At 43.7% G+C, this 24,689-nt stretch overlaps 1 protein-coding gene across 15 annotated transcripts in view; it reads right to left on the reverse strand.

Annotated features, from left to right (window-relative positions):
- Positions 1 to 231: 231 nt before the first annotated feature.
- Positions 232 to 24,689, reverse strand: part of NCMAP (non-compact myelin associated protein) — a 45,823-nt gene continuing 21,365 nt past the window's right edge. For 8 of the 15 annotated variants that reach the window (XM_004465378.3, XM_071217644.1, XM_071217653.1 and 5 more), the window contains 3 exons: positions 9,337 to 9,428; positions 5,935 to 6,019; positions 232 to 2,917 (listed from right to left, as the gene is read on the reverse strand). In XM_004465378.3, the coding sequence (XP_004465435.1) occupies positions 2,776 to 2,917; positions 5,935 to 6,019; positions 9,337 to 9,418 (309 nt within the window). In that variant the 5' untranslated portion in view covers positions 9,419 to 9,428 and the 3' untranslated portion in view covers positions 232 to 2,775. Of the gene's footprint in view, positions 2,918 to 5,934; positions 6,020 to 9,336; positions 9,429 to 13,917; positions 14,025 to 19,691; positions 19,744 to 24,689 lie in introns of those variants that run through there. The other 7 variants (XM_071217650.1, XM_071217645.1, XM_071217648.1 and 4 more) reach the window with 4 other exon arrangements.

Consider the following 24,689-nt stretch of genomic DNA (forward strand, 5'->3'; position numbering starts at 1 on the left):
AGGTTGAGAAATAGATTCCTTTTGTAGTATTTGAATAAGTTACCAAACTTTCTAAATCATGGAAGGGTCTGTTGATGATAGCCCATCTTTTTTCATCAGTCTGTAGAAGTGATAACCCAATGTTTAAAAAAAAAAATCAGGCTTTCCCACAAGACCCTATGTACATTGTCAGGCAAAGGAAGTTTTTAGAAAAAGTGTTTGTTAGTTCTAATTGAAATCACTTGACAAATGTTCGATTTAAACATTTTTATTTTTAAATATTTTTCTTTAAGTGTTTAATATCTTTTATTGATTTAGTGGCCAAATAAGGCAGTATCAGTTAACAAAAGCGCCTTGTCAAAAATGAAATAACCAACTGTGTTGTAAGATCCCTGCCACATGAGACCAGCTGCAGATTCCTTGAGAGCAGGGACTGTCTTAAAGTAATTAATAGCACCTTAACTTACACATAGAAGCCCTTCAAAGGGTGTTCATTGAGTTATCTTCATTAGTTAAAAACAAAATATTAAACCCTTTTATTTGCCCCCAACTCATTGCTCCCCCTCTGCTTCTTCCTTCATTTCCAAGCTTTCGTTAAGCAAAAGAACATACAAAAGGGTAACCCCAAGAAGCTTCCACTGTGGGCAGAAGAGACTGGTTTCAAGGCTGGAACATTCCAAAGGGTGTTTTTTTGTTTTTGTTTTTTATTGTAATATGTTTAGGGGAGCATCTCTGTTTAGGGCTTGAGCCCTCAAAGAAATGGCTTTGCCCCAGTTAGAGTCCATTCCTCCTCTTACTCCTTGGACCTAAGTAGTAGTGAGAATGAATCAAGAATCCTTAAAGCTTGGATGGTTTTAGAAAGGGCTCCTTTTGCTGCACTCATGGAAACCCAAAGAAAGCTACCAAAGTGACTTTGTCCCCCACTTTCAACTTGGAAACTAGACCCCTGATCTCCAAATACATGGAACTAACCTGTCCTCTTTTTGTTCAGCCCACAAAAGAATCTGTGCTTCTTTGAGCCAAGATGGCAAGGCACAAGTGTAACATAATGAAAAGATGGACTTTGGAGTCAAAGAGACCTGGTTTAGAATCCTGTCTTTGAAACTTACTTTGAAGGGGAAAAGTACTTTTATTTTTGAGTCCCAGTTTCTTATCTGCAAATGGAAAAAATAACATCTCCCAGGGTTATTGGGAAAATGAAATCCTATGAGATAACTTACATGAAAACACTTTGTGAAGTGCCTGGCACTTGGTGGATATTTAAACATGGTAGGAAAAAAGATGGCTGGGAAGAATTTGTCAGTACTTCTCCAGAGCTCTTTAAGGTATTTTTATATAGGGATGACATAAGCTGTGTGACCCTGAGTAAGTCCTCTTTCCCCTCTGAGCCTCAGTTTCCCCTCAATAGGGATTTCTGACCTCAAGAGGAAGAGAGCCCTAGAATTTGAGATTAAACAGCAAGAGTGTGTCACTTTCTGTAATGAAATAAAGGTTTATTACCCTGTTTCCAAGATGCCATTAATTGTAAAATGCACAATTGATTAAGAGGGACCTGTCGGTTTTAAGACGTTCTGATTTCAGAATCATTAAAATGTGAACAAATTTATGTCTTGCAACTGAAGAAATAAGGTAATAATAATGCCAGCCCCATTATTAAGCATCTTCTAGGTGCCAGGTACTTTGCTAAGTCCTTTAATTGTTATAAGAACCCAGTGAGGCAGATGTTATCATTCTTACGCCAGGGATGAGGAAAGTGAAGTTGGAAAGGTCAAGGCACTTTTCTAAGGTCACACAGATAGAAAGTGGGGCTTAATTTCCAAATGCTTTGCCCTCTCAGTAGATTGCTCTCCAGGCTAAGGAGTCAGAGATCAGCTCTCTATAGAGAACTGGTTTGTGGATGTGTTCTTCGACTAGGTCTTGAATCTCTGCAAGGTGACCAGGAAGGGCATAAGTAACATAGAGTAGTTATCTAATCAGTCTAATACTGGTCAATGGAGGTAAGGTGTCAACAGAATGGTCAGTGTTGCTTAGGGCCCAAATATAGGGGAGCCAAGAATGGAGACTGGGTCAGGGTTAATCCAGCCCTGTGGTGGATAGAGGAGCCCTGACCAGCCACCTGGTTCATTCCAGGCCTGTGGACATTGGAACAAAGCCATTGTCAATATTCCTCAAGGTCACCCTATTCCTTCTGCTTGGACTCTATACAAATGAAGTAGAAACCTTTTGAAAAGAAATTAGCTTTTCCTGTGACCTTTCTTAAAGAGGGGGAAAATGTGCTGACATTTGTCATAAGCTAGCCAGCGGTCATCTAGTACTAGAACAAGTTATAAATTAACAAGTTGGTTTTCTGGTTAGTTGGCCCAAGTTAGCTCCCTTTTGCTGATTATGGGATTTAATATTTTGTTCTTCAAAGCTGTGGATTTGACACTTACTCTGAGTTGGTCCCACTGGTGAATCCTTTCCCTGATTTCTGAATAGAAGACTCCTGGGCTATATGTCTGTCTGTCTATCAAACCACACTAGTGGATTCTAACACAGCTTGACATTGTCAGATGACAAAAGAAAGTTCTGTGGCCTTTTGGTAGGGTGACCACAGGGATATGAGCATAGTTGGGATGAGGCAGGGCAAGAAGGGGGTGGGGGTTGCATGAAGCATCACCTATTGCATAACAGATGTCTCTCTTGACTCAAATGAAAGGAAATCATAGTGAAACTGCCAGAGGAGAAGCGTGCTTCTTGGTCGTAATGCTGGAGAGGGCTCTTCAGACAGTGACGGAGATAGGGCAAGGGTAGGTGTCACCGATTCTCTGCATGAACATCAACAGGGATGAAGGTCACGGTTGCAGGTTGTTGGTTGCTGTTACCGTTTGGGCCCAGGGCAGAAGGGGAGGCTGGCTTGTGGCCTTTGGGCTCCAGCTCCCGCCTGGTTCTCATTTTCCTGTAATGAGATACATTTGCCATGGTTAAGCCCATTCCCCCCAGAGGAATGGGTTCTGTGACTGTCTGAAAGGTTAAAAAAAATTAGTTTTATGTTCGAAGTTGTAGTTAAGTTAAATTTTCAAGCCTCTTATCACTTGATATGCTTGTGGCTAGAAATTTTTACATTGTGGATTTGACACAATGACATGTTTACATTAAGAATTTTTTACATTGTTGAGAAGAGAAGGTACTTAAAACATGTCTTTCGTTCCGTATACTATAAAATTTATTAACTAACAATAAACATTAATTCTAATATGACATTCTAACATTCTCACATGGTATTTCATTTTGTTGTCATGCCAAAATTCTTTGTTAAAAATTTCAAATCTGGGAAACGGACTTTGGCCCAGTGGTTAGGGCGTCCGTCTACCATATGGGAGGTCCGCGGTTCAAACCCCGGGCCTCCCTGACCCGTGTGGAGCTGGCCATGTGCAGTGATGATGCGCGCATGGAGTGCCGTGCCACGCAAGGGTGTCCCCCGCGTGGGGGAGCCCCACGCGCAAGGAGTGCGCCCGTGAGGAAAGCCGCCCAGCGTGAAAAGAAAGTGCAGCCTGCCCAGGAATGGCGCTGCCCACACTTCCTGTGCCGCTGACGACAACAGAAGCAGACAAAGAAACAAGATGCAGCAAATAGACACAGAGAACAGACAACCGGGGGAGGGGGGGAAGTTAAAAAAATAAATCTTAAAAAAAAAAAATTTCAAATCTCAGAAAAGTTGTATGAATAATACGATGAACACCTGAATACCTTTCACCTAGATTTACCAATTGTTAACATGTTGCCACATTTGCTTTCTCTTTTTCCCCATTTGCTAACACACATGCATGTGCACATGCACAGATAGTTTAAAAATTATGAGTTAGTTCCAGTCATCATGCCATTTCACCCCCTAAGTTCTCCTAATAACAAGGGTATACTCTGATATAACCATAATGAAAATAATGCACTTTGAAATCCTTCCATTTCAAAAGTGACAAAATAAGGCACAGAGGTCAAGTGATTTGCCTGTTTTGACAGAGCAAACAGTGAACTCAGATCTCTAACTCCCAGCCCAGGCATCAGTGTGAACAGGGATAGCTTAGTGAAGTCTCTATCCAAATTACACCCTACAAAAGCGGCTTAGAGTTCCGGCAACGATCAAAAAGGATGAAGGGCAGGTGTTGGAGTTTGTTGTTACTTCAGGAAGGGCATTTAGGACAAACCCATATGATAATACCCTAAAGATTTTTAAAAACAAGTTTTAATATTATTACTACATGCAGTGGTAGGAGTATTGGTTTTGGAACCATACAGACTGGGTTGGAATCCCAATTTTGCCAGTTAGCGCTGAGTAAGCTTGGGCATGTTACTTAATATTCCTGTGTGTCAGTTTTTACAGCTTTCTATAAAATTGGGGATAATAGTAGCATCCATCTTGTGGGGTTGTTGTGAGGATTAAATGAGTTAACATGTGTAAAGTGCTTAGAGCCATACTTGCACAGGGTTAGAGATAAATCAGTATATGTTAATTACCTTTATTAATGGTATTAATATTATAAAAGCAATGCATGATTACTACTCAAAAATAAGGAAACACCCTCCCCCCAAAAACAAAAAAACTCCCAGTTCCACCCTGCAGACACACTGGTTGTTCACACTTTGCTGTGCATCCTTGGGTATGTGTGTGTGTAGCCCATGCATATGATCATAAAGTATTGTAAACATTGACAATATTGTAAACTGCTTTTCTCATCAATAAATACATTTCTTCGGTATATATTAATATTTTTGAATGGCTGCCAGGTTTTCTATGATGTGGTTTTTGTGGATTTTTTCTTTCTTTCTCCTTCTTTATTTTTTTTTTTTTCTGTTTTTTTTTTCTTTATTTATGATGTGGATGTTTTTTTTTTTCTTTTTAGGAGGAACTGGAGATTGAATTCAGGACTTTGTATATGGGAGGCAGGTACGCAATAATGTGAGCTACATCTATTCCCCTATGGTGTGTGGGTTTTTTTTTTAAGATTTATTTTATTTATTTCTCTTCCCTTCCCCCCTTGCCCCGCCCCGCCCCACCCCAATTGTCTGTTCTCTGTGTCCATTTGCTGCGTGTTCTTCTTTTTTGTCCGCTTCTGTTGTTGTCAGTGGCATGGGAAACTGTGTTTCATTTTGTTGCATCATCTTGCTGCGTCAACTCTCTGCGTGTGTGGCGCCATTCCTGGGCAGGCTGCATTTTCCTTTGAGCTGAGTGGCTCTCCTTACGGGGTGCACTCCTTGCGCGTGGGGCTCCCCTATGCGGGGGGCATCCCTGCGTGGCAGGGCACTCCTTGCGCGCATCAGCACTGTGTGTGGGCCAGCTGCACACGGGTCAAGGAGGCCCAGGGTTTGACCCTTGGGCCTCCCATATGGTAGACGGACACCCTATCCACTGGGCCAAGTCCACTTCCCTATGATGTGGTTTTAAGTGAGGCTTTTTAATAAAATTTCTTCCCTGAAAAGAAGAACCTTTGAGCAAAGTTTTTACTAAAAGGTGATAACACATAAAACGTAATGAATTTATTTTTCATGTGGTCACATTACATTATTTTATTTTCCCTTATTTTGTCCCAGAAAGTGAAATCAGGGACTATGTGCCTTACAGTTTTTGTCACCTCATATACACATTTCTACCACTTGATATAATCTAGCAGAGGTCTCCCAAGAGGACTGAAACATTCCCACATTATCTGTAATTACATACAAGTGTTTACCACAGTGCTCACACCATTAATATTATATCTTAAAAATATTTCTCCATGTACGAAAATATTTGGCTACTCTACAGTTCTTCCAGCAGGTCAGATGTCAAATAAGGACCCAAAAAATTTCAGAGCATTGGATGAGGGACTCCTGGCTACTGCTGGACATACGACAGGTACCCACCCCACAACTGTCTGCTCCCATTCACTCTGACTTCGCTGAGGGCCCAGGCCATTCCAGATCCCAGGGCACCCGTACCTGTTGTACATCTTCAGCAGGATCAGAACCACAGAGAAGATGATGATGACAACCACCACAATGGCAGCGATGATGGCTCCAGAACCTACAAAGAGGAGAGGAGAGGAGAGGATAGGAGATGGGAAAGTGTGCACTGAAATGCAGAGAGAAATGCAGAGGGGCTGAGAGGGGACATCTACTGTGGCACAAGACAGTCCCCACTAGGTCAAGGGAAGGAGGAGAGAATGATGTGTCCTGGGAAGCTCACTGCTGACCCCAGGGCAGGGTGACGGTGCATCGCGACTCCCGACTGTGTCCTCAGCATATCATCTGCCAGAATTCTGCCTTAGGTCAAGTCCTATTCTCAACCATAGGTATCGGCCCCAATATACCTTCAAGTTTCTTTTGTGAAACTGACCAAACATGTCTTCTCTTTTTGATAATACAAAAGTAAAATGTAATATGTGATATTTTTAAAAAATTTCTTTCCCCTTCACCGTGCCCCCCTCCCCCAGTTGTCTGCTCTCTGTGTCCATTCGCTATGTGGTCTTTTGTGTCCACTTGGATTCTTGTCAGCGGCACCAGGAATCTGTGTCTCTTTTTGTTGCGTCATCTTGCTGTATCAGGTCTCCGTGTGTGCGGCCCCACTCCTGGGCAGGCTGCACTTTTGTTGCGCTGGGCAGCTCTCCTTACGGGGTGCGCTCCTTGTGTGTGGGGCTCCCCTACATGGGGGATACCCCTGTATGGCAGGGCACTCCTTGCACACATCAGCACTGTGCATGGGCCAGCTTTAATATGTGGGTCAGAAGGCCCTGGGTTTGAATCTTGGACCCCTCTGTGGTAGGCAGATGCTCTATCCATTGACCCAAATCTGCTTCCCAATATGTGATTTTTGTAGATAATTTTGAAAATATAAATACAAGCCAAACAAAAGGGGTGGGGTGGGAAATAAAAACCTCATTGCCCCAGAACCACTGGTCTTCTAGACTGATGTGATCTTATATACGCATATGCATATTAAACATCTATCCATCTATCTTTTTTTGAAAAATTTATTCTATTTCTGAAAACCCATCTTAAGGAAATATCTCCAAACATGGAAAAATATTCCATATACTGTTTAATAACAACATCATGATGATCTTTTCAAACTGTAATGACATCTTTTTCATGACTTTAATGGCCACATAGTATTCCACTTTTTAGATATACCATAATCTGTTTGTTAATTCCCTTTGGGGATATTTATGCTCTTTTCAAGTTTTCATTAGTAAAAACAAGGCTATGATGAATGTCCTTGCAGCTTAATATCACAGATTTTAATTTCAAAGTCAGCTCCCAGTACCAATGTCAAACTCTAATTTTAGGTTTGAGTCCAACATCCTTGTCAGAATCAATACTGAAAATATCAACAACCATGAAAATGCTCATACTTTAGACCTATCTATTCTGAGGAATTTATTTTAAGGGAATATTTCTAAATAAAGAAAAAGCTACATGATGAAGATGTTTATTACATTATTCATTTTCTAAATATGGAAATGATTAAAAAGTATAGCACACTTATCCCATGAAATAGTATATAATTTAAATGATTATTATGAAGACTAAGGTAATATGGGAAATAGGAAGAAATAAAGTGTAGAAAATAGAATGTATAATATACATATCCATATACACATGCACATACTATGTTGTAACCATTAAAATATGTGCACGCAAACATAGTGTTGAGTAAAAGAAGCCAGGCACAAAAGCATATATATGGTATGATTACATTTATATAAGATTCAAAACCAGATAGAACTAATCTGTGATGGCAGAAATCAGAATAGTGGTTACCCTTGGGTGGGTGGGGGTGGGGACTGGAAGGGGCACCAGGACTTCTGGGATACTGGGGGTGGTCCGTTCATTGAGTGGAGGGCTGGTTACACAGGTGTGTTCACCCTGTGAAAAGTTCATCAACTGTGCACTTCTGTTTTGGGCACCTTAATGAATGTACACAATACTTTCATTAAAAATTGACTTAAAAAATGCTAGGTATAAACATACATATGAAGATAAGAAGAAAGACTGGAAGAAGAAAACAGGAGGGGCAGGGAATTCATTATGTAGTAACTTGGTTTTTTTCTTCCTTGGGGTTCCGTCCGTGATGATGCTTTACTTCAGGGTTTCTCAATCTCAGCTGAACTCTGTTGGGGTAGACTATTGTGTGCACCGCAGGATGTTTAACAGCATCTCTGGCCTCTGGCTACTATGTGCTGTAGCAACACACACACCCCCGCCCCGGTTATGATATCCAAAAATGTCTCCAGACTTGCCAAATATCCTCTGGAGGTAGGGTAGCCAGATGAAATACAGGACACCCAGTTAAATTAGAATTTGCAATGAACAATGGATAATATTTTAGTTTAAGTATGTCCCAAGTATTGTGTGGTACAAACTTACACTAAAAAATTATCCGTTGTTTATCTGAAATTCAGATTTATCTGGGAATCCTATATTTTCATTTGTTAAATCTGGCAATCTTCTCTTTTGGGAGAATTGCTGGCAGTGATTGTGTCCACCCTGCATTTTCTCCTCTGAGTTTTTTTGAGACTTACCTCAGCAGGCCTCTATAGGCCTCTCCCATCAGCAAGAGCAGAATAACTCATCCATCTGCATCTCCATGGAGGAGACATACCCTGCCAGTCCCACACCCTGCCAGCCCTCCTGGTAGCAGGACCCCAAGTGTACACCCAAAGGCTGGTCCAGTTGGACAGCTTTCCAGATGAATGGAGCTTTCTTTCATCAGCAGAGCTCTCTGCATATGTCAGGAAGCCTGTTTCATGTACAGAGGTAAGTACATAGCCAACTGAAATGGCTAAAATGGAGTTGAAATGGACTCAAACTTCCCCTTATACAATCAGTTGATTTTTCAAAGACTTATCCTCCAATCTTTCCTTTTGGGGACTGCTTATTCCTGGCAAATGTCTCCCCAGGACTAACTCTTCCCTATATTTTAAGGTGATCCATTTAGGGACATCTTACAAGAAATTCACATTTCTATTGCCCTCTAGACCCCAAGACTCTCTAAAAAAATAATAGTAATAGTGGTAATCATAACTATCATGATCATCCTATTAATACTCAGTGGGTGCTTATTACGGACCCGAGGCCATTCTAAGGTCTTTCACGGAGTATCTCTTTTAATCCTCACTACTATCTTATAAGGTAGCTTCAATTAACATTCTCAGCTTACAAATGAGGAAACTGAGGCTGTGAAGTCAAATGCCCAGGATCATACAACTGGCAAGTGGCAGAGAAGGAACTCAGACCCAGGCCTTCTGTCTCCAGAGCCCGTGTTCCTGACCTCTACACCCGGAGTGGACTGTGACATTTGTGCTGCCCAGGAGCCCTGGTCCCAAGCTAAGTTGACCTTACTCTTGTACAGAAAGTCTTCGCCCCTGGTGGTCATGTTCAACGAGAAGATGGGGGTATCCCCCAATGGGGTGGCTGTGGTCATCGTGATCCTGCTGAGAGAAAAGAAGAAATTTTGTTTAAAATCAGAGTAAACCTTATTATCCTTGTATAATGACTTTCTGATCTTCATCTGAATGACATGGAGAAACACAAGCATGCAATTTCTCTTGGCAACAAGTAAATACAAGGCCCTTTACTATATACTGCAGTGAATTGAAAATAATGTAAAGAACTTGAGGTGAAGCAATGTTAATTAACAATATGTATTAAACTCCTTAATACGTTTCACACTAATTTGACCTTCTAGAAACCTTGTGATAAAACTGAAGCCCAAAAGACTACATGGAGCTCCCAAGTTTATCTAGTAAAACTTAACCCAGCATGTCCACCTCCCATTCTAGTCATCCTTTCACCACCCTGCGATGATGCCTGAAATTGTGTTCCTGCTTTCCAAAGCTTTACAATATAAGAGGGCCAAAAAAAAAGCAGATGGGAAAAAGAACTATGATTATTAAGCATCAGTGACATGAGCTACTGGGTTGTAAGAATGATTTCATGGAGGGGATAAGTTTCAATGGGCCCTGAAGAATGGGCATGGTTTGGGTAGACAAACAGAAGAGGAGAGAGAACTAAGGTCAGGTTGGACCCTTGTCAGGAGGAGAATAAATATTAAGCATCTGCCATGCAAGCTCAGTCCCAGATGCTTTCACAAAATATCATCTCATTTAATCCTCTCAACTGCTGAAAAGTAGGTATTATCCTTATTCTGCTGTTAAGTGAACTGAGGTTCAGGGTGGTTATGTAATTTGACCAAGGTCACACAGCTAGGAAGAGGTAGAACAGGACTCAAACATAAATCTCTGAGTGCACAGTGCATCTTCTTACCCTGAACACTAGGTAATAAAATTCACAGTCCTATAATCTTAACACTCAAGGAATGAGCAAGGAGGTATGCAGTTAATATGATGTGATGCTAGAAAGAAGTATTGAGCTCCTCCACCTAGAATTATATTTTAGGAATAATGATATAAAAAATGGGAAACAAAACCAGGGTTTTTTTTGTTTGTTTGTTTTAGGAGGTACCGGGGATTGAACCCAGGACCTCATAGATAGGAAGCAAGCGCTCAGCCACTCAGCTACATCCACTCCCCACAAATCAGGTTTTGCACCACTGTTTCAGAGCAATAGGTATTATGACTGCTGATGATTTGGAAGCCCATGAAGGATCTGCATTGAGAGGAGAATATCTAGGCCTATTTTTAATCCTAAGAAACCATAAGGCCTCAAATACAGTCATTCCATCTTCTGGAAAAGAGTTACTTTGCACATTTAAAAAAATACTTGTAAATTTATTTCCTATTAAAAATAAGAACGTTTTTAAATTATGAAGACTATAAAAGGACTTCATATACCTATTCCATATATTTAACAAATGTTTACAGTCACATTTATTTTAAAAAAGTTTCATCCATAGTTTAAGTCCCTTTTATACCCTATTCCAAACCCATTTCCTCCCTGTCCCAAAATGCCTACTACTTTGATGATAGTGTATACTCATCAAAGTTTTAGAATGTTGACTATGTATGTATACATCCATAAACATTGTATATATTGTTTCTACATATTTATTAAGCAAATATTAGTTGAGCACCTACTAAGCGACTTACACTCTGCTAGAGGCTGGAAATATACTAGTGAAATGAGAGCCTACTCCTTGCCTTCAGAAGCTCAAGTTCTAGTGAGAGATAGACTACAGGGTTTGTTTTGTTTTGTTTTTTTAATTTTTATTTATTTATTTGTCTTTATTTTTTTAGCATTACATTAAAAAAAATGAGGTCCCCATATACCCCCCATCCCCCTCACCCCACTCCTCCCCCCATAACAACAATCTCCTCCGTCATCATGAGACATTCATTGCATTTGGTGTATACGTCTCTGAGCACCGCTGCACCTCATGGTCAATGGTCCACATCATAGCCCACACTCTCCCAAGTTCCACCCAGTGGGCCATGGGAGGACATACAATGTCCAGTAACTGTCCCTGCAGCATCACCCAGGACAACTCCAAGTCCCAAAAACGCCTCCACATCTCATCTCTTCCTCCCATTCCCTACCCCCAGCAGCCACCATGGCCACTTTCTCCACACCAATGCCACATTTTCTTCGATTACTAATCACAATAGTTCATGAATAGAATATCAGTAAGTCCACTCTAGACTGCAGGTTTGATCACATCATTCCTGGGCTCAAAATCAATCAACCACTGCCCACACTTTTCTAGTTGTGGAAGCCCTTGACTTGCTGTTTCCACCCCTGGTTTCCAGCCTTGTGGCTACTCACTCCTGCCTTTGCCAAGCTGCCATCACATTGGACCCACCCCCCATCATTCCTGGCCTTTGCTGTCACTGGGCTAACTGCCCTAGGCGTTGGCCTCCCCAGGCTCCCACATTGGGAATCTCCTGAGAGTTTCCACTAAGGACTACAGCTCCCCTGCCTTTCCAGATTCTGATACCCCACCTGTGCCATCCATTGGAATCAGGTCATTTGCACCCAGAGCAGGGGCTTTGGTAGCTGCCATCTGCCCCAGGGTCCTCACAGCTTCAGAGTGGTCCTCTGTGGCCTGGCCTTATTGATCCATAGGGCGGGCTCTGCCTTTTCTGTCCTCCTTTAAGCCTGGGGCTGTGCCTGGAACCCACCCACCCTTGTCTGTCGCTTCCTTCCAGAGGCCCGGCCCTCAGGCCTCCAATGACTCAGGCTCCCCCAAGGAAGGGCAGGTTCCTGGGCTGCCCATGTGGCTCTGACTGACCTCCCTACGCCTGCCAACTTGTCTTCCTGTCTCTTGACCATCTTAAACGAGCCCCGGCTTGCCATGCTCCACTACCATCCCCCAACAAAACGAACACATCCATCAAGACTCAGCTAGTCAACCCCCCACCCCAGAAGGCACCCACCCAGACAGAATGAGTCAGTCTGTCCTCTATACTGTCATAGCAGAGCTCTGCAGAGCAACCTGGCCACAGCATTCAGTTCAGTTGCTCGTCTGGCAGTTAACCTTCCCTGTACATTGTCAGGTTCTTGAGGGTAGTGACTATTTATGGTAGCTTTTCATGTCCTTCTACCTCCCCACAGCACACAGCATCTGGCTTTTCTCGCCTTTGCCACTTGAGCAAGTAATTGAATTTCTCCAAGCTTTGTTTGCTCATCTGTAAAAGGAGATGAGCTGAGGGTTAGAGGAAAGGAATGGAAAGTGTTTTTAAGTGCTCAACAAATGGTTGCTCTTAGTACTATCGTGGTTACTAGTAAATATTTGCTGAACTAAATTAGAGACGGTTGGATGTGGATCTCAACAAGGAGAACTTTTCGATAAAAATAAGTAGGGGGAAGCAGATTTGGTCAACAGTTAGAGCATCTGCCTGCCACATGGGAGGTCCAGGGTTCAAACCCAGGGCCTCCTGACCCATGTGATGAGCTGGCCCACATGCAGTGCTGATGTGCTCAAGGAGTGCTGTGCCACTCAGGGGTATCCCCTGCATAGGGGCGCCCCATGCACAAGGAGAGTTGCCCAGTGTGAAAAAAGTGCAGCCTCCCCAGGAGTGGTGCTGCACGCACAGAGAGCTGACGCAGCAAGATGACACAACAAAAAGAGACACAGATTCCTGGTGCCACTGACAAGAATCCACACGGACACAGAAGAACACACAGCAAATGGAGAGAGAGCAGACAACGGGGTGGGGGAAGGGGAGAGAAAGAAATAAAAAATAAATTTAAAAAATAAAAAGGAGGGCACATAGAAGTTGGAATGAAAGTCCTCTCCAATCCCCACCCCCATCCCCACCCCCAAGGAGAGATGCCCACCCCCCCACCATTCCCAGTTCCTGCACATAAAGCATTTTAGTATGTATTTGCTTCTATCCCAACCAACATCAAACTGACAAGACTTGCTAGTGATTCTTAAAATTCCACTTAAAGCAGAAAAAAAGATGCAAATGGGTGACTGCTGTTCAAAGGTCACTTATGAGAGAGACATGGTGCAATGACTGAATAAGCCAAACCCTACTCATGGGCACATCCACCATTAAACCAAAGGGCATAATGACATGTCTACATCCGAGTGCCTGCCAAGTGCCAAGACCTTGTGTCAAACATTTTTTTTTCTTTTTTTTAAAGGTAGGACTGGGAATTGAACCCATGACCTTGTACATGGGAAGCAGGTGCTCAACCACTGAACTACATCCACTCCTCCAAACATTTTTTTAAAAATCCATGACCTGATTTACTTAGCAAAGTGGCCATATAAGGTAGGATTTACGCTCCCCTTATTTCAAATCAGGAAGCTGAGAGTTGGGATATAAAGCTAAGTATGCAGGCTCACATAGCTGGGAAGCTACATAGCTGGGAAGCTGCAGAGCTGGGATTTGAATCCAGGTCTTATAAACTTCAAAGCCTGTGTCCTTCCCGCTGCACCTCCCTGCCCCTCCCTCGTCCATGCATAGAAGGGACATGAGCAGCCACTCATGCATGCACACACACGCACAAACGTACCAGCAGTGCAGCCACTGCAGGCCCCAGGACACAGGCTTCTCTGGAGGTCCTGCAGGAATGACCGCTGGGTGCCAAGTTCCAGGGGCAGGCACCCTTCTCTTCTTTCTGAGAGGACAGTGAATAATCTCAGAGCCTTTCTTGCCTCATCTCAGGACGGAGGGCTCTCATTTACATCTCTGTTCCTGCCACATCTGAGAGGGTGGGAGGGAGAGTGGTGGAACATTGATGGCCAAGGACGTGGGTGTTTTCGTGTGTGGGGCCTCAGCAACTTTTGTTAACCAAGTGAGTTCCAGCAGGAGTCTCAGAGAGAAGAAGCTGACCTAAGCTCACAAGGCTAATAAATACCCCGCTAGGATTTAAGCTGGGTTCTCTCTAATTTCACAGCCCCAGTCTCTCTAAACCCTCACCAGATTGCCTCCCTGTGAAGGCACAAGGTACAAATGGCCCAGCACCAGGCAACTGGGGGGCTTTTATGAGGAAATGCACTCAGGCTGGAGTGCAGCAGAGACAGAGCCCTTGCACTGGCCCCAGACCAAGCTCTGATCCTGTGTCTTCCACTGAACCTTAATCCCATTTACAGAACCCACAAGGAAGTGTTGTTCCCCTGGGCTGTTTACAAATGGTCCAGTGTGGAAGGTCAGCTTGGGAAGCGATTAGACCAAACAAGCAATGATCCTGTGGGTATTTCATACATTTCAATCATTGGTCATTTAATTGCAGCTCTGGTTGAGTACAACTAAAGTCAATGAAGCAGCTTGCCTCCATGAATGAGTGATGTCTCAACCAACCATTTTTAAGGCCCTTACAGGGATAACTGAATTGATCGTGCTGATGAAAGTACAATTCTCTGATTATATTGAGAGCTGTATAACGTACATTTGGATGGATAGTATGGTGTGTGAATAAAACTTTATTATTTTTTTAAAAAAGCAATTAGGACGGGGGTGCAGGGGCCAGGAGGTCATGAGCATTTACTCTCTGATCGCCCTTCCCTGACTCTTCTTAGTCAAGTGTTAAGAGCCATACGTGGAAGATATCTGTAGCCTGATCCCAGCTGTTTCCCTACTGCTGTGCCCCAGTGATACCCTCCTGCCCTCTACTTACTTTTTATTTTTATTGTGGAAATATATACATATAATATAAAAGTTCCCACCTCAGTTACTTTCAAGTATACAAATTCAATGGGCCCTCCTTCCCTCTTGCCTAGCCTTCAAGTTCCTCCATGGAAAAGACACACAACTATCCCAGCAGACCACTACGCAAATGACCAACTGTAACTGAGTAGGTAACCCATGAAGATCCTTCGATCCACCAAAACACTGGGATTGATTTCTTCCAGTCACTTAAGAGGAAGGAGATTTAGCATGACTTGGTCTCTTCTACAGACAAAAAACCCAACTCCCAAGCAGTCTCTTGAGTTATTGGGATGCTTTAAGGGTCAGAAAATTAACTTTCATGTTGGAGCTGTAGTTTCCCTGTAGTTTTCACCCATTGGCCCTAATTAGCTCCTCATAAAGGTAAATCTTTTACCTCTTCCGAATGATGGTCTTTCAGAGATAAAAGCACTTCCAGGTACGAAATTTAAACTCAAATTTCCATGGATGGGACAAAGTATCCATAGTTGGAACATCAATTTTAGTTCTCACCAACAGGTGGCAATAGCAGTTGGCTATAGCTTGTCCCTTTGAATTTTGCAACAAATGGTTGGCAAATGTCCTGTGGAACCTAAGCTATTTATTTCTAAGTGGAGAAGATTTCTGCCCTTGAAAATAGCAATTGTGTGTCCCTTGATGATCTCCTCCAAGCTAAATAGTCTCCGTATCTTCAAACATTCCTTTGGATGATGGTGTTCCTTTGGGGTTCCTCATTCCTCTGCCAGTGTCTCCCTTAAATATCACTCCCCAAACCAGACACAGGACTCTAGAGGAGGCCTGAGATGTCCAGAATAACATTTTTTGGGAAACAGAATAGCACTTACTAGCTGTGTGACTGTGGCCAACTTCCTTCACCAATCTGAGACTTAGTTTTCTGATCTGGTAAATAGGAATCATAATAGTCACAATTCCACAGGGTTGTTGTGAGAATTAAAAAGGACAAAGCATATAACATATTTACCACAGAGGCTGTGCACAAAATCTATCAATATTACTCTCAGATTAATGTAAACAAATAGCTTTGATCTCTGTTAGCCTTGATCTTGTTGATGCTCCAGCTTTTCCGGGGTGGCTCCTGAGAACCCCCAATGGTGTTATGACAGAGCGCATGCTCCAGGAACTCATAACCCAGCTAGGGCTTTGGGGCCAAGTGGCCTGGGTTTTAATCTTGGCCTCACCACTGACGGGCGCTCCAAGCCAAGCCACTTATCTAGGCTTCAGTGTCTGCCCTTGTTAAACAGGACTAATACCCCCTCTCATGGGGTTGTAAGGATGAGGTATTGTAATTGCCCAGCACTGTGCCTGGTGTATGGAGTGGGGATGGGAGGTTTGATAAGTCATTCTCCAGTCCCTCTTCTCCTTTCTATTCTGTCTCCAGTCTGTGTTCTCCCTGCTCTTGTTGGCGTTCGAGCTCCCTGTTCTCTATCTGGTCAAGTATTGGTGGCATTTGGGCAAATTGAGGTATAAAATGGGAGGTTAGGGAGGCAGGCAGTGAGCCACAGTGTCCCAAGTAGGAATTTGAGGTGGGGTTCTCCAGTTCTTCTGAGAAGCCCAATCTTCCCCTCCATATCTCCACTGAGGGCAGAAACAAGGAGACAAGGACCCCCTTCCCCCGCCAAGGAGCCACAAATCCTAACAGAGTCAGCAGGGCATAGGAATGCTGGGTGGGCAGGGGGAAAGCAGGCCTCCAATTTGCATCTTGGGGTGAGAATCAGGAGACCTGGGTGATAGTTGCCTCACTTGCCACAGGAGCTTGGCATGCCTTCTCCCCTCCCTGGACCTTGGTTTTCCTACATGTAAAACGACCCAGATTGGAGATGATCTCTAAGGACCCTTTCAATCTAGCTTCTATTGTCTGGAACAGCCATGCTTAGTTTAGTTCAAGAACCTGTGTCTTCTTCATTCTTCTTTGTGATATTGACTCGGGTTGTGTTAGGAGAGGGAAGCCAGGGTGTGCTGTTCATGCTGGAAGGCAGGAGTCTTCCTGGCAGGCAGTCGAGACTGGAACAAACTGAGAACTCCACAGAGGGGTTTTGAGGGGTATGAATGGGACCATTAGAAATGAACCTCTGAATACTTTGTATGTAGGAACCCAAGTTTTCCTGGACTCTAAATGGCCACCTCCTATACCCTCTCTGGTGGACTGAATCGTGTGCCCCAGTTTGGACATGTTTTTTTATCTTCGTCTGCCCTCTGGTGAGTGTGGACCCATTGCAAATAAGATCCCTTCAAGATGTTTTTTCATTTAAGGTGCGGCCAACTGAACCAGGTAGGCTTTGAATTGGATTACTGGAGTGCTTTATAAACAGTGAAAGTCAGAAGGAAAGAGAAGCCACATGGAGCATCCAGAAACTGGAAATCAAGGGAACCTGGAGGAAAAAGAAGACACTGCCATGTGCATTGGCATATGATGGAAAAGCCACAGAAGCCCAAAGATTGCCGGCCAGTCAGAAGATAATGATCTTCAGAGGAAAAAAGACTTCTAGCCTCTGAAATCATGAGCCAATAAATCCCTGTTGTTAAGCCAACCTATTGCGGTATTTGATTTAGAAGTCAGGAAACTTAAATACCCTCCATTCCTGCTGGCTTCCATGTCATCTTCCCCAGTCCCCCATGTGCCTGTCTGTACATGGCTCTATCCTATTGCATGACTCAGCTCTCAGAAGTGGAGTCCAAATCTGTTTAATGAACTTGGGGTCATCGACAGTTATGTACTGAATAAGTAAGTATTCCCTGTGGTTGGTTCCCAGAAAGTATGAAGTACATTTTCTGCTTCCTGTATCCATCCATCCACCCTTTCATCTTCCTATTCAGTCCTGCCCCCACCCGCCCACCTATCCTCTGGGCATACATGCATCATCTTTCCTCCTGTTCTCCCATGCATTTGCCCTCTCATTTATTCAACCAGAGTCAGCCCCGGGTATAGCGCTGGCAGGATGCAAAGAAGGGGACGCCGGGAGCCCAATCCTAGAGCTCAAAGAGGATGAGAAATGCCATTCTTTCCTTTTAGAATCTTTCCTTGAATCAGTGTTTATTCAGAATTACTCTCCCTCATGCCTAGCCCAGCACTATTCAGAGAGGAGCCTGATCAATATCATATTAAAGTCCTGTGGAACAAGCAGGGATCTGTGGATCTGGGAGTCTGGATCCTAGGCCCACTGCATATTAAGTCTTATTTATCCCCTGTAACATGATGGCTTGAACATCCTTTGTTTCTGTTATTTGTGTGGTCCTCCGAATTATAAGGAAAGGTCCCTGGAGGAGCTTCCAACCCAAGACCCACAAGTATGATAAGCTCCATGTACTAATCGCTATATAGATAAATGCCAGATGAAGTGGTCACAAGACAGATTTTGCATAGTGCCAAAAGGGTGGCCTGTGGTTGTTGTACTGGAGACTGAAAGCTGCATGTGACCTGTGGCTTCCATTTGTCCCTCAGTCTTTGGGCCCCAAGCCAAGGGCCAAGCTCCCAAGAGTCCTCAAACTATACCTTAGGTCCTTCATAAATCACCATGCATCCTGCTGTCCCCAGGAGGAAGAAAAGGCACACGGTTAAGTTTATACTCTTTGACAAATATGACAGAAGAACATAATTCCATCCCAACATTCTAGTCAGGAAGGGAAGGGAGCTTCCTTCCTTTTGAGTCAAGAAGACTCAAAGTGCCAGGCACTGGGCTATCACATGTTTTCTCATTTAATCAATACAGCAAGGGAAACGGACTATGGCCCAGTGGTTAGGGAGTCCGTCTACCATATGGGAGGTCCGCGGTTCAAACCCCGGGCCTCCTTGACCCGTGTGGAGCTGGCCATGCGCAGCGCTGATGCACGCAAGGAGTGCCGTGCCATGCAAGGGTGTCCCCCACGTGGCGCAAGGAGTGCGCCCGTGAGGAAAGCCGCCCAGCGTGAAAAGAAAGAGCAGCCTGCCCAGGAATGGCGCCGCCCACACTTCCCGTGCCGCTGCCGACAACAGAAGCAGACAAAGAAACAAGACACAGCAAATAGACACCAAGAACAGACAACCAGGGGAGGGGGGGAAATTAAATAAATAAATAAATCTTTAAAAAAAAAAATACAGCAAGACAGGTCTTTCTACTCTCACTTTGCTAAACAAAACAGAGGCTCAAAGAGATGAAGTCACTTGCCCCAACTCTTTCAGTAAGTCTGAGTGGTGGAGCTGTGTCTCGAACCCAGATCTTCTACCTCCAAACTGTACCATGACTGCCAAGCTCCCCAGGAGATAAGCAACATTCCTGGGGATACTTAGAAAGTCAGAGGCCCTGCTAGGACCAGACTCTTCTCACTATTCTTTCTACCTGGTGATACCTTGAACCCCAGAGGTACATATAGCACGGCCTCAGAGGATAGCAGGATTTCTCACCCTTGGCACTGTTGCTATTTGGAGCCAGCTAATTCTTTATTGTAGTGGGCTGCCCTGTGCATTGCAGGATATTTAGCAGCATTCCTGGCCTCTACCCACTTGAAGCCAGTCACAGTTTCCAGTTATGACAGCTCAAAATGTCTCCAGACATTACCAAATGTTCGCTGGGGGGCAAAATTGTGTCTGATTGAGAACCACTGGTATAGAGCTATCAGGCTTATCTCTTCACTGTTTCCTATTACCTCTATCCAATAAGGTTCAGCCAAGAGGGAAAATGTCCATCTGCACTTGTATCTGTGAATAGACAACCAATAACAATGAAGATGATGATGACGATAACCACAAATAACAACAGCTACCATTTATCAAGACATCACACTAAGTACTTTATATATGCTTTTGCATATATATTATAACTATTTTACAGATTGCAGAACTGAGGCTCAGAGAGGTTAGGTAATTCACACAAGGTCCCAGCACTAATATGTTACAGAACTAGGGAGTATTAGTTTTCTATTGATGCTGTAACAAATTACCACAAACCATGTGGCCCAAAACAACACAAATTACTTTTCTTATGGTTCTGGAGATCAGAAGTATAAAATAAGTCTCAATGGACTAAATCAAGGTGTTGGCAGGACCACATTCCTTCCAGAGGCTCTATGGGGAATCAATTTCCTTGCCATTTCTAGCTTCTGCAAGCGGTGCACCTTCCTTGGCTCATGACCACTTCCTCCAACTTTAAGGCAGCATTGTATTATCTTCTTATATCTCTCTCTCTCAGATTTCTGCTTTCATTGTCACATGTTCCTTCTCTCTGACTCTCTTGTCTCCCTCTTATAAGGTTACTTGTGATTACATTGGACCCACCTGTATAATCCAGGATAATCTCCCTATAGTAAGATTCTTCACTTAATCATCCCTGCAAAGTCCCTTTTGCCATGTAAGGTAACATATTCGCAGGTTCCAGGGATGAGGATGTGAACATCTTTAGGGGGCCACTATTCAGCCTTCCACATAGGCTTTAAGTCATCTGTCTGACCCCAAGGTTTGTGCTCTTAATCCACCCCTGCCTCTACACTGCCTGAACATAGACATATCCCATAGGGCAGGTGCTATGAGGGGCCATAGAACTGGATAAGACTTGTCAGTAGGGTGGTGGGCACTAAACTGCACCAGGAGGAAGAAGTGAGAAGTACTGTGCAAGAGGTACAGATGAAGAACCCTTGAGCCACCCAGTCAGCTGGGGCATAGGGAGTGGGCTCAAGAAGCAACTGGACAGGCAGGATTCCCTCCCTCCAAGCATGCTGATTTCATGAAAGTCTTAACATGGATCCCCACTTCCCACCTTCAACTTTAAATATGTCCGTAGCTGAAGGTCAGCCTCAGCCCATTGGCTAGAATTCTGTCCCATTGGAGGAATCTCCCCAGTTAAGGGTAATCATTCTCAATCTTTCCTTTCCAAATCTCTTCCCTACCAACAGCTTAGAGGGTCTTTGGTCTTGTTCAATTCCACTTCTTCTAGTTCTGGTTTGCAAGGATGCTCCTCCATGAGCCCTATCGGTCCCTTCACAGAACAGAGAAACACAGAGTTGGTAGCCAGGTTGTCACTCTCCTCAGACAGCTAGAGCCTTTGACCTTTTCCAGGTGCTGTCATCCTCTGCAGTGACTTAGAAATGGTTTCTCTAGGCTACAGGAGGATCAAGTCTCCTGCCCTGCAAGAAAACTCCAGGTAAATTCTAGTTCGCCTCATCTTGGGAGGAACAGATTTGGGGGCTGTGGTGGATTGAACTGTGTACCCCAGTTTAGACATGTTCTTGGTGTTGGTTCCTGTTCTGGTGGGTGTGGACCCACTATCCATAAGATCTCTTTACATGCTACTTGATTTAAGGCGTGGCCATCCAGATACCTGGGGTCCTTTACAGGCAGAGTGAAAGTCAGATGGGAAGAGAAGCCAGGAGAGGCCACCACGTGCATTGCCACGAGACAGAAAAGCCAGGGACCAAGAATCGCCAGCTGCCAGCTCCAAACTGCCTCTGTCTTTGGGAAGACAGCATGGCCTTGCTGGTGCATTTTGGATACCTCCTAGCCTCAAAGTCACATCCAATAAATCCCCATTGTTTAAGCCAACCTATTGTGTGGTATTTGTTTTAGCAGCCAGTAAAACAGGGATTTTGTTTTAAAAAGTGCAGGAGGCAGAATTTCTGTTGGGGGTGATGGAAAAGTTTTGGTGATGGATGGTGGTGATGGTAACACAACATTGTGAGCGTAATTAACATCACTGAATTATGTAATTTGAATGTTGTTAAAGGGGGGGACATTTTAGGTTGTACATATGTTACTAAAATATAAAACAAACAAATAGGACTGTACAACACAAACAGGGAACCCTAAAGTAAGCCATGGACTACAGTTAATAGTCTAATTATAAAAATGTTCTTTCATCAATTGTAACAAATGTACCACACTAATGCAAGGTATTAATAATTGGGGATTGTATATAAAAACTTTGTATTTTCTGCATGACTTTTCTATAAAGCAACAACTTCTCTAATAAAAAATTAAACTAAAAAAAAGTACAGGAGAAACTTCTGGTTAAATAATGATGGAATACTGCCATCTGTTCCACCTGGAAGTCATGCCTGCTTCCTCCTGAAACCCCGTGCAACTGACAGTAAAGGGATCAAAGGGTGTAAACTCACAAGTTCAAAGGGAACAAGAGGAAAGATTGGGAGCTCAATGCCTCTCAGGTGTGAAAACTGGAAAGGCTGATGGCTGAGTGTGACTTAGCAGATTGGAAAAGGCCAAAATGTAAACCTGCAGCATGGGGAAACCAAGGAAATCTGACAAAGACTCAGGAATGGGTGGAAACAGAGGTCACCCAAAGACGGGGTGCCGGGTGGGGTTGAAAAGAGGTAGACAAACATTTGTAAAAGGAGTTCAACTCGAGCCCCCTCTGTCCCTCCCCTGAGCCCTCACTGCCACAGACCTCCTCTACCCCTGTGCACTATAGTAAATTCACTCTGAAGAGTGTGAGCCAGGAGAGACACGCACCATCCAATATGAAAGCCACATGCGGCCATTTACATTTAAGTGAAGATTAATTTAAAGTAAGCCTAATTTAAAATTCAGTTAGTCACACTAACCAAATTCCAAGTGTTCAATATCCACATGTCGCTTGCAGCTCCTGTATAGCGAAAGCTACCTTTCCATCACTGTAGAAAGTTCTCTTGGACAGTGCTGATCTAGACCCTTGCCATTCAAAGTGTGGTCCAGGGATCAGCAGCACTGGCAACTCCCGGGACCTTGTAAGGCATGCAGAATCTTGGGCTGCCTCAGACCTGTTGAGTAAGAATCTGCATTTGAGCAAGATTCTCAGGTGGTTCACATGTGCATTTGACTTTGAGAAGCACAGCTCTAGTGGGGCTGAAGGAAAAGTCTGAATCCTGCCTTCTGGGGCTCCCCCAGTTCCCTTAACCACTGGGCTTCCGAAACACTGAGAAGCAGGCTTAATCACCAGGGAAGAAATTAGAAGACCAGAAGCTGGTGATATTGACCAGCCAAAGAGCACAAAGCTACAGATGGTGATTGACATTGGAAAATCCTCCAGTGAAATGAAAGGGTTCCTAGTTAGTCAACTATGGGGAAGCCACTAGTCACCCAGCCTTGCCCACAAACGAGGAACTTCCAATGAGCTTTTTAGTTTCTAATTTTTAAGTAGGAACAGATAGCCAAGGATCAAGAGGCTTTAGAAGGGGTGGGGGAAAGGCCTCAAACATGATGAACAAACAGGAGACAAACAAATTAACACGTGGAAACATTTAAAGCATAGGGAGGAATATAATACAAAAAGAAAAGAACTTCCAAAGATAAAACCATAAAATCCTCAGGGAGACAAGAGAAGATATTGCATCCATAAACCAAGAACAGGATGCTATAAGAAAGGAATATTCTGAGAACAAGAAATTTAAAATATGGGATTAAAAATATGACCAAAGAAATTAAAATATTTAATAGAAGGGTTGGAAGATAGTTGAGAAAATGTCTCATAAAGTAGAACAAGAAGGAAGAGATATAATAATTATATATATAATAGAGATACAGAAAGAGGTGAAAACAGAAGATTAGTCCAAAAGCCCCAACAGCCTAATGCAAGAACTGCAGAAAAGAATAAGCAGAGAAAATTGATGGGAAGAAATGATCAAACAAGGAATATGTGGAAATTTCCCAAAAATTACAGATAGAAAATTTCAGAATGAGAGGAATCTCCAAGTCCCCAATATAATGAATAAAAAAGACCTGCAGCACGGGTCATCATTATTAAATTGCAGAACACAGGGCATTAAAAGATCCCACACACTTCCACAGATTTTTGGAAAAAGGCCATACACACGGGATCAACAATCAGATGAAATCAGAGTGGCATTGGATTTGACAGTGTCAACACTGGAAGCTCTGAGACAACTTTTAAAAATTCTGAGGGAAAATAATTTCCAGCCTAAAGTACACAGCAAGCCAAACTAAATATCAAGTGTGAGGATAGTAGCTACATTTTGAGGTAGGCAAGGTTTCCAAAAAAAAATCCACCCCGTCCCGTGCACCTTATTCCGGGAAGCTCCTGGAGGAAGCGTCATGCTGAAGTGGGAGGGTGAACAGAGCCAGAGGAGGTCAAGGGATCAGGGACCAGGGGCTCCAGCAGGAAAGGAGAAGGGGGTGCCCCTGGGTGTCCTGCAGCAGCCTGGGGCAACCAGCCCGAAGACTAGGGGGAGGAGTGAGGGGGGCGCGGGTGAAGTGGGGGTGGTGGACACTCAGCCAAGAAAAAAATGAAAGCCGTGGATTTCCTGATGTGCTTCTCCAGGCGGAAAGGAAAGCCACTCCTGTGGGAGAGTTTAGGGGGTAAACTTAGGATAGAAAACTAAGCTCCCCCCGAAAGGCCTGGGAACAAAACTCCACTCAAACCTCTGAAATTTCTCTTTTGTCCCCACACCCTAGGTGGTGACCCTAGGAGGCAACTCCTAGGAATCTCAGAATTTTGTGGAACCCAGGCTGACAACTACTGAGTCCACTGTCTCTGCCTTACAAATGGGGAAACTGAGAGCCAGAGAGGTCCCCAGGGGCACACAGAGGAAGGGTCATGGGAAGGTAGTTCATCCGTATGCTTTGTGAGCTCCCTTCTGATTCAGTCAAAACAAAAGCAATAATGACAAGAGCAAGAACCAAGCCAACCAAACCTAAAGGAG

This window comes from Dasypus novemcinctus, chromosome 9, assembly GCF_030445035.2.
Source record: "Dasypus novemcinctus isolate mDasNov1 chromosome 9, mDasNov1.1.hap2, whole genome shotgun sequence".
Lineage (NCBI taxonomy): Eukaryota > Metazoa > Chordata > Mammalia > Cingulata > Dasypodidae > Dasypus > Dasypus novemcinctus.